Genomic DNA, 10,808 nt, shown 5'->3' on the forward strand with positions numbered 1-10,808 from the left:
TGAAGGGGTGTCGGTGACCGAAGGGGTGTCAGGACCAAAGGGGTGTTGGGGACCGAAGGGATGTTGGGGACCGAAGGGGTGTCAGGACCGAAGGGGTGTTGGGGATCGAAGGGGTGATAGGGACTGAAGGAATGTTGGGGACCGAAGGGGTGATAGGGATTGAAGGGGTGTCGGTGACCGAAGGGGTGTCAGGACCAAAGGGGGGTTGGGGACCGAAGGGATGTTGGGGGCCGAAGGGGTGTCAGGACCGAAGGGGTGTTGGGGATCGAAGGGGTGATAGGGACTGAAGGAATGTTGGGGACCGAAGGGGTGATAGGGATCGAAGGGGTGATAGGGACCGAAGGGGTGTCGGTTCCGGAGGGACCGAATCGCTGGCACTGAGCTGAGCTCGGCCGAGCGCGCGTCGGTCGCGGTGGTAGCTCCGGTGTTGCTCGAGGGCAGGGTGAAATCGAGCAGGAGATGTAGGACGCTTTTGTGAAGTGACCCAAAACGAAATAGCAGCAGGTACCTTTGGTTCCTAGGGAAAAGCTTTGCCTGTCCTCGAGCCAGCAGGACTTGTAGGGATTAGGGTCATAGGTTCTTCCCCATAGACAAGCTCTGGGTGGTAACAAAGGTTTCTCACCTGAGTCTGATGTGTTTTGTACAATCTGTACTGCTTGCCACGCTGATTGGGTAGCCTTGTACTCTGCAAAATGCACGTGGAAAAAGACTTTGATCACTGGAGTGGTTTCAACACTGTTGAAAACTGTGGGCTTTTAACTCTGAGCTCCGCACTGTGCGGTTTCTCCCCCAGCCTGTGTCGCAGCAGGGGTGAAGTGATGGGTGGGTTCCAGCTCGGTGGGATCCAGGGCTCCCAGGACTGACGTGGCTCTTGCACTGGATGTCCACGTCCAGCTTTGTTCAGCCACTTGCTGCCTTGAGCTTCCTTGTCCCCACCTGTAAAAGACGAGAAAGGAAGTTTGTTCTCGTGTAAGATCTGCTTTGGCATTGCATTGCAAGAAATCATTGCTAGCAGTGGCATATTTTAACACCAGCTGGAGAGTTTTTTGCAGGTCAGTGAGGTGTGGCTTAGTTTCTGCACAGGTATCTTTTTTTTTTGTATCAGCTTTTCTTTCCTCTTATTTTTTTGGATCCCATGCTCTCACCCATGGCTCTTAGCATTTGGAATGTCAGCAGTAACTCCCTTCTGATTATTGCCATAAGCAACAGCACAGTTTGACTCCCAGTGTTAGTTTTTTGTGTGAAGTTTCCATGCAACAGAGCTTTTTCTAATAAACTGTTTCATCTTGTGCACAGCTTATGCTTACAGAGGAGCTCCTTGTAACTTCCTCCTAGGCAGCTACTACTAGTCCCAGCCTGTAACAGGATGCTAGGAACAACAGAACTGCTGTATCCGATTAGGCAAATGGTTATTTTAATGCAATATCCAGCTCCTGACCAGAGCATTTCCAGATGCCTCAGTGAGGGAAGCAAGAAGCAGGAGTGGAATTGTCGTAGTACAGCTTTCTGCCAGGGAAAGGGTTTTTTTTCTGCTCTTATGCTTCCATTCATTACTTGATGGTCTACTGGTGTGCTTGGGTATGATTTAGGATTAAGAAAAACAGGAAACTCTTCTTTATTTTTCTGATGAAGTATATTTCAGCCTGAGAAATGCAGTAATGGTAAACATCCACTTAATTTCATTGGCTTTGAAATATTTTCAACATATTGCTTTTTCTTCTTATTGAAGCATTGTATTTGTGCCTGTTGCTCCATCTTAGATTCTAGAGAGATCTTAGAGACATTAGGACATCTTGTTTATGTTGATCATGACTGTTGGGCTGGCCCTAATAATTGTACACTATAGATAGTCCATATTAATCAGGCAAAACTGCTTCCCATGTGTGATAAAGTCGATACCATCTTCCACCCTCTTCCTCCTACACAGATAGTTAAAAGATAGGAGGTGTATATATAGAAACCAAAGTGCCTGGGCTGGAAATGGCCTATCTCTGGGCTGGAATGGGTTGGCCATCTATACATGGTAATTACTCCAAGGAGTTAAATGCATCCTGCAATTATAAGATTGGAAGTTATCCATGACACCCCTGCTCCTGACAGGACTCCCAGCAGAATGTTTCTTAATTGCATCATACATGAAAAATAGGGGCGACTCTTGATACAGCTGGCAGTTGATACTCCCTTTCATGGCAATAAAAGTTAGATAAGTAGTTCTATTGTGCAGCAATGGAATAATATAATGTTGGAGGAGACTGTGCAGAACTTATTCCCCTGCACAGGCCTCTGGAGTAATGCACAGTCTGCAGTAACAACCTGATTCACTGCTTTGTTGCCCTAGCTCAGTGCTGAAGTGATTTTGCTGAAATCAATGGGGCAATTGCTCTAGTTTTATGTGGGTGTAAATACAGGGATGAGTTTGGTCCCATATGTCAGGCCAGTACTTTTGGTTCTTGGATGAAGTTATGAACTAGAAAAACAGTCTAACTTCACTGCTAACTTTTTCTCCTTAATTTCTCATCACAGGCCTAAAGATGCAGTTAAAGCACTCAAGAAAAAGCTTTCAAAAAACTGTAACCATAAGGAGATCAGGCTTACCCTGTCTGTAAGTACAGCTATGTTTATATTAATTAGACACCGGGAAGACAAACATTCTAAACGATAAGGTGGCATGCAAATTAGCCCTGACACAACTCCCTGGGATGTTTTCAGTCTTTGTTGTTTGTGTGTACAGCACTGCCACAGTGCAGATCAGATGGTCTGCCAGCATTCCATAGAGTCCTGGATGATGCAAATTCTGGCAGTTTTGTTTGTTTTTAAAACTTGTACTATGTAAAAGTACAAGTATAGTTCTTATTTACTCCAGTGCCTGTCCCTCTGAGTGCCCCACCTGTGTGTGAGAGACACAAAGGTTGGGATGTGGCATAAAAGCTACATTTGACCATTCTATTATTCACCTTGTTCTACTAATCTTAGTTAAACTCAGCACAGTGTGCAGCATGGTGGAATGAGTGATACCTGTTGTGTGAAGGTGAATGTTATCATGTATAAATGAGAAACTTGAATGAAAGGGTGATGATGGTCAGCTAAGCAAGGGAGCAGGAGGCAGGGGAAGCTATATGAAATTCAGGTGTTACGAGTAAAGCTTGGAGTGTCTGGGAATATCCTCACTTTACACAACCTGCCCTCCAGAATCTGGCAGTGTTTCTGAACTGCTGCAGGGTTGGGGAAGTGTTGTGACTTCAGTCAATATTTACTGGAGTATGTTAGTGCAGTTCTCTGTTTCCCACTACACTGATAATGTAGGCAGCTGCAGGAAGTTCCTAACACTGTCCTAAGTCCTGAGTTTCTGACTTGAATTACTCTTGACTACCAGCAGTGCAACTGTGAGAATCGTGTCATTTGAACTTTAAGTTGTTGGGGATTTGTGTCTCTCATTAATTGTCTAAAAGTATTTCCTTCACCACTTCTGTTTTTGAGGTTTTAGAGGCCTGTGTGCATTACACTGAGTACTATTACTCATGGGCTTGGTATTTGTTGTGCAAAATCATTATCTGTATCAACATGTGCTGAGAAGTGATTAAGGAAGATAGATGATGGACAGTGTGGAATTGTAGGGCGCTTAGCAATTGCCCAAGTGTCTCCTGACAAGTTAGAGATGCAGATAAATGTGTTAAAGGTGCCAGTGTATACCTTCAGCTCATTCCATTTCCACACTTCTTTCCTGGTTTCTTCCTCCACTGCTTCATGAGTCATGTTTTTGTGTGTTCTGTCTGTTTGCACAACAGAAACACTTGGTTTCCACTGTACGTGCAATCCCTCTATCAGATCTGCTTTCTTTCTCACAGTCCTTGCACACTGAGGTCCTGCTCTGGCTGTGACACAGCCAGCTGGAGTTATGAGAACCCAGTGCTTAGGTTTAGGAGCAGTTCCTTGGATGTTTACTCTGCACATACACCCAAGGTGACATTAAGGATTAGCTTTTGAGAACATAGAAGTGGGAGAAGAATCTTGTTTCAGGTGTATTCAAGGGAGAACTTTATCAGGTTGACCTGGAAGCTCATTGTGTTTGCTTGCAGATGGAGCATGTACCAGGTGCAGTTGTGATTGCAGTTCAACACTTGCTCACAGTCTCTGTACCATGCCAAGCCCCTTTCTCCCTGTCTGTTCTCACCCACTCACATGTACTCGTGTATCTATCTCTGCCTGCCAGGCAAATACAGCATTTCAGCCCAGCTTCTGTTTTCTGTCTGCAGGTTTCTTCTCCCTGTGTTACTTAATCTTTTATTATTATTATTATTATTTAAATAAGTAACAACTTTTCCTCCAACTCTTTCTCTCTCTGCTGTAGTTCTTATGTAAGATCTTCCATTCTTATTGCCTTTCCCTCTGACTTCTTTCCTTTTTTTCTTTGTCTCCCAGTACTGCCATCAGTTTAGCATATGTAAAGCCTTTCCTTTAATGACCTCATTGCTGGCCATGTGCGGTTTTTATCTTTGTTCCCAAATCACTCTTCCTATGTGCTGTATCTTATGCTTTTATCTTCTTAATTACCTTAATGAAATTGCTTCTCTTTCCCATTTTGTAATGCTTAAATTACAACAGCAAAACATGGCAACTGGAAAAACATAAATCATTTTCAGTTCCTAAAAAACAAGCCCTTCCCTCCCTGTGCAACTCTCTTATAAATTGCTTTCCTCCCAGATTGCTGCAAAGATAAGAGCTCTTTTTTTGATGAACTGTAAGTTGGTGCCTGGATTTCCTACAGAAAATGTGGTCCTTCAGCTTATGAGACTGCATCAGATTGTCTCTCCTACCTACATAAGATACAGCTAAGAAGGATCTGGAAATCACATTTTTTTTGAAATGTACTTCTATCCAATTCTGTCTACTCAACCTTGAAATCCTAGAACTTAAACTTTCTAATGAAACTGCTTAAAGAGCTTATTCCCAGAGAATACACAGAGTGAAGTGTGAAAGTCTTCATCAAGGTAGCACAACTGCATGTGCAAGCCTCAGTTCTGTTGTTGAGATGTGTTACATCTCAGCAGTGTCTTCCTTCTCCTGGCTCAAAGATGCTGATTTGTTTACTTGGAGGAAGGAGGGTGAGTGACAGCTGTAAAATGTGCTGCTTATGGCTTGGCTTCATGCACCCTGAGCTGCTGAAGTTGGCAGTGAAGTCACATGGATCAAGGTGTATGTGTGTCAGGCAATGAAGTTGCTTCATGCCCTTTGATAACACTGAGAGATCAGGCTTGGCAGTGGTGATTGTGCAATCAGAGTGAAGAGGATTAGCCCTTTTAGCCAGGAATCCAATGAATTGTGTATGTGTTGTTTGACTTGACTTTGGACATTTAAACTCTGTTTACATAGTGAACACTGAGACACCTGTTCAGGTGTCTCCATAGATCTCCCTTTGTTTTGTAAAGCATTTGCTGCAGTGCCCCAGTTCTGATGGAAAAAATTTAGCATGGCAAACGTGGCCTTCAGATTTTATTTTCTTATATTAACATTGCGCAAAGCAGAGGATCTAAAAAGCAAAAACAGGAGAGAGCCCTCCAGCTGTTCAATCAAAACAGTCCCAGTCAGTTTTATTACACTTCATGGTATATGTGGGCAAAGAAGAAAAGAAAAGGACATAGAGTGGTAGCAAAACAAATCCAAATCTCAGTGTTTGTAATATGAAAATTCAGTATTTTTGAAATGCAGGATCTTGGTAAAGTGTACATAGCCACTGCTCTGTAATTGCTGAGTGGCAGCTGTCAGAGCTGCTCATACAGGTTTGTTTTAAATGCTGCCCTGGAAATAGTGTCTTGCTGTTCGGAACCTCTACTGGGGAGACATCAGTATGTGCTTAGTAGAGTGTAATCCTGGGAATGGATTAATGGCTTGTTCCCCCTGAGTCAGAAATGAGGAGCAGCAAACTGTTCATCTGTGTTTTCTTGCATTCACCTTAGCTCTGAGAAGTGTCCATGACACGCTACACCCATTCCCTATAGCTTCACAGACCATACCTGGCTGCTTTGGGTGAGCAGTGAGTCCCACTGAGTTCAGAGTGAGGTCTCTGTTGATAAGGAATGAGGTTGATTTTCTGCTATACTCACCAACTTCTTCATTTTTGGTTTCTGCCTTACAGTTTGTTTTCACCTCTGTACAGATGCCTTTTGTCATTTTAGTTTTGTGATCCTGCCCTGGTGGATTAGGCAGTTTGCCCCAGTGTTTGCTCAGTGCAGATCTCCTCTCTGCTGGATGTCTGCTGTCAGCTCACCTGGAACATAGCAGCTCTGCCAGTTCCAACAGTCCTCAGATTCTGACTGTCGTTTAGAGGAAGTTTAATGGTTTAATTCAAATTAATTTGCCAGTTTTACCATTGAAACGTGTTTCTGTTGAGATGCCATTGTGCTGTGTGGAGCAGTGGTTGATTTGGCCACCTTGGATCTGTTCCTTCCAGTGGAACTGCTTGGGATGGTGATGTCCTATTTGCACGATAAATACCCTTATTGCATTCTAATGAAAGGTGTTAATAGCATGAAAGTGGCTTGTTCATGAATGGTCCAGTTAAAAATAATTGAGTCAAATTCTTCTTTTTCTTATAACAGCTTGGTTTCCCTCTGAGCGAGTGGGCTGGACTGGCATAATTGAGTGGAGGATCCAGCCCATTAGTTCAGTACTTTCATTCAGTGGGTAAATACTCAGTCCCTTAAGTAGGGAATTAATAATAGGGAGTAGCATACCAAATTTCCCATGCACTGGGTTGAAAATATTTTACACAGACCATCTTTGAAGTACAGCACAGGCAAATGACTTGGCTTATTAGCATATGTTTCATGTACTCTCTATGAAAAATAATGTTTTGAGCCAAGATTTCTTTTGTAATTATCTTTCAGTTAGTTTTTGCACAGCAGTCTGCCAGTGCCTCTTTGTTCTACCCTGTTTTCATTTCAGCAATATATTTTCTTCTGGTCTTAAACCTGTTCTTCCATAAGTTCCTGGTCATGCTGAGAGAAAAATCCCCAAGTCCTGAGGCTAGAAAAGGAGTTATGAAAGTGATTTCACTTAGTCAAATACAGTCTGCTCAGAATAGGAAAGTGTATTTAACCTACTTTTATCAGGATTACAATAGGGTCCCTTAACATCTGTGTATCCTTTTGAGAGTATATCCTCTCTGCTGTATGATTCAGGGGAAGTTTTGTCTCGAACCCCATGTAGTTTTGTAACCTTCTGTTCATTTCAACCCTGTGCTTTCACCTTACCATCTTCCCTCTTAAACTGGGAGGGGAAGTAAAGATATGGTTGAAGTGCAAGAAGGACAGGAGTGACCGTCTTTGTCTCCGTGGGGATGATGAGTTCTGTTCCTGATTCTGCACCTGATCTGACTGACCCCAGTTTCCTGCCAAGACTTGTATTAGCCTGATCTCAGGTGACTGGAGGTAGTGGCAGTTTTGATACCTCTTCCATAAAATGGGAATTGTAATTGGCCAATTCCAGATTGACCAGGGAGAGGTATTGTGTCATCACCACATGCTGCTGTGCTTGATAGGGCTTGCACTGCTTGCAGGGATCCTACTCTAAGCATTTCAAGCAGAGTTTTGGAAGTAGACTTCCCTCCCAAAGATGAATCTGACAATTGGAACATTTCAGCTCTTCTGTTTCAAATCAGTGTGACCTTTGAAATGCGTGGAGAAGTTGTGCTCGGAGTTGTTGAATTTGTTCTTCCCTGTTGTTTCATTAGTCTTTCCCTTACAGGGCAGATTAGAAGAGAGGCATTTAGTAATCTGATTTCCTTCTCTTGCAGAGCTCTTCAGAATCTGTCAGACCAGGTTACCTGTGTGCTAGGCAGTGAATTCATTCTATTGCTGAATCTGTACAAGTAATTTTGTTAAGCTATGGGCAGATTTCATGCTGTTGAGGTACTCTATGTTCAGTAACTGCTGTGACATGGAAACAAGTGTGACCGTGCTTCTCTGTTAAAGATAGTTTCACTCGGGCTAACACATCTCCTTTGTGCTGTGCAAGTGAACATAGTGAGCAGCTGTTTCCCTGTAGTAACCTCATCAACCATTCTAGTGAGATAGCTGGCAATAATCTGTTCACACCCACTCCTGCTCTTCCCCATAACTCTTTGAAGCAAATTTAACAAAAGGAAACAAAAGCAGTGAAATTGTGAGTTTTTTCCCTAGTCTCTGTGTAACAGAATCTTTTTGTGTGTGCAGCTGCTTGACATGTGTATAGAGAACTGTGGCCCAAGATTCCAGGCTCTAGTTGTGAAGAAAGATTTCTGCAAAGACAAACTGGTGAAACTACTGAACCCAAGATACAATCTGCCCATTGACATGCAAGAGAAAATCTTGACCTTCATCATGGTGAGTCTAGAGTAAACTGTAAGTGTTCACAGTGTCTCTGCTAGATGGTAAACGTTTCATGGTTCAGCCCAATTCTGTACTGTAACATACCATGGAAAATTTCTAAAGCAGAGCTTGTTCTTGCTGCTTCTGGTTCACACAGGAGGGGCACAGACTGGAGGAGAAGGGGAGAGAACTGGATCAGCCTTCCCTTCCCAGTCTGGTTGCACTCAGCAAGCAGGATGAGACGTAGCTTTGGAGCTGTAGTGGTTCCTGCTGCTTTGAATGGAGTTATCCAGAGTGGGTGAAGGGAATGACTTATCTTTTGGACCACATGTTTTGGAAGCATTTGCCTGACCCACTGACTGACCATATCTGTGACTCTTTTGTTCCTGTTTTTTCAAAACTAGACGTGGACCCGAGGTTTTCAAGGGATGGTGGATGTGAGTGAAGTAAAAGAAGTTTACCTAGAGTTGCTGAAGAAAGGAGTGGAGTTTCCATTCCCTGACACCAGCAGTGGACCTAAGGTGAGGATACACAGGGATTCTTCAGGAACAAGATGTGTTAATTGTGTGAGCTCTGTAGACAAAGAAGGTGTGTTTGGTTTGGCTTTTTTCATTTAAATGCTCCAGGGCAGAATATGACCAACCTACTTAAGCACGTGAGCAGGAATCAGTTTCAATTATAACAGCTAAGATAACAACAAAGAAACCTGACCTATATAATAGTTTATTTTATTTCCAACCATGGATTAGTGGATATGTTCTCAAAAACAAAGCTTCTCTGTTTTGAGACTTTGAGAGATTTGGGCATGCTGTTTACTGCAAAATAAAGGAGAGCCAAGTGTTCCAAACTTGTCAACTTCTGAAAGCCTCAACCAAAATTCGTAAGATTTTTACAAAAACACATACTGATAAGAATATGAGCATCATCTACCTTTAAATTCAAGAGACGTGGCAATCTTTAAGAAAATATTATTATCTATATATCTCTCCAGCTGTTTGCACAGTCTGTACACGACAAATGTTAAGCATATGTCATAGGGAGCATTGTGTGGCATCTAGGACTTTAAATATAAGTGTGGTTTGAGCATTGGACATCAGCTCAAAATACAGACAGGTTTTAGTGCCATTCTTTCCAGATTTTCTTTTCTATTAGAAGAGTTTCACAACAGTTTGGGCACTGTGGAAGTCATCCACCATGGGCTGGACCCTTGCAATTACAGAATGAGATGTCTGTAGTCAGTGCAGACAGGAGTAATTCACATTTATCCTGAGTTTGGGTTGATGGTTGACTAGTGAAATGCACAAAAGCTTATATATTTGAAGGCTGTTTGAAAAAGCTGTATGAAGAATGCTTTCAATAGACAGTCATATTTTTTCTTACCAAGTACAGTAGAGCTGATTTTTTTCTGCCACATGTATCTTTGCCAGTTAAAATCTGGCAAAGCTTCTGTTGATCTCAGCAGCAACAGGCCTGAACAGAGTTTTTGCCCCAGTCTCTAGGAAGTGAAGGATTTATAGTATGTAACCTTGTGCAGGCTGGGGTTTGGATTTGGATAGTTTTTGAGCAGTCAGCTTAGATGCAATGCAAGTGACATTTTCTGCAGACAGAGTGTTCCTGCTTTTCAATCCAGAAGACTTTTGTGGTTCACCTTCTGCAGAGACCCAGACTTAGCCCCCAGCCTTGCTACTGCTTCCATGTGTGATCACATCCTAAACCATCCTTCAATGCAAAATTGCAGCAGCACTTTGGGAAGGACCCTTGGCTGTTCGATGGCGTAAGAGCTTCTTGCTAGCCTGTTCTTTAGCCTTTTCCACTTTCTTGTGATGGAATTTACCTGCAAACCCTTTTCAAAGATAGCTGAATTCCAGGCCTCATTTCATTACAAAATAGCTATTGCATTTATTTTGGCAATAGACCTTGCTCAACAAATTCCCTGGGAGCATTGATTGTGAGAAAGCTACTGCCCAGTTGTCCAGTCTGACAAAGATGATCCCCTCTCAGCACGATGTCTGCTTCAGTTCTTTTGTTCAACCCAAGCTCTGCTCTTTTGTCTTTCCACAGACTTCCCCTCAGCCTTCTGCAAAGTCATCACCATCTTCTGCTTGTCCTGCCAAACGTTCCTTGCTGCCTCTTCCCACAGGGCCAACATTATTGTTGACTCCGGAGCAGGTACAGTCCTACAGGTTTAGAGGAGGGTGGAAATGGACTGTGGTTGTGTGATTTCAGCAGCCTGGCTGCACATGCCCCTGGGAGGGACCATCAGCTCAAGTGGTGGAGCTCTAGATTCATGGGGTCATGTTCATGGACTCATTTACTTGAGTATCTAATGTGACATCTTATGATGCTGTTATGCAAATTGATAGAAGCTGCTTCAAAGCTAAGGGAGAAAGCCAAACTTACATAAGGCTTGTGTGAAAAGATTGTTCTGAAAACCAGGAAGAAGAGGACAGTTCACTTCCATTC

The 10,808-nt window shown here is 43.0% G+C and overlaps 1 protein-coding gene across 1 annotated transcript in view; it reads left to right on the forward strand.

The window, feature by feature from the left end:
- Positions 1–2,523: 2,523 nt before the first annotated feature.
- Positions 2,524–10,808, forward strand: part of TOM1L1 (target of myb1 (chicken)-like 1) — a gene marked incomplete at its 5' end in the record, with an annotated part of 19,763 nt that continues 11,478 nt past the window's right edge. The window contains 4 exons of the mRNA XM_009070930.1: positions 2,524–2,602; positions 8,211–8,360; positions 8,750–8,866; positions 10,407–10,514. Coding sequence (XP_009069178.1) covers positions 2,524–2,602; positions 8,211–8,360; positions 8,750–8,866; positions 10,407–10,514 — 454 coding nt within the window. The remainder of the gene's footprint in view (positions 2,603–8,210; positions 8,361–8,749; positions 8,867–10,406; positions 10,515–10,808) is intronic.

This window comes from Acanthisitta chloris, unplaced genomic scaffold, assembly GCF_000695815.1.
Source record: "Acanthisitta chloris isolate BGI_N310 unplaced genomic scaffold, ASM69581v1 scaffold5720, whole genome shotgun sequence".
NCBI lineage: Eukaryota > Metazoa > Chordata > Aves > Passeriformes > Acanthisittidae > Acanthisitta > Acanthisitta chloris.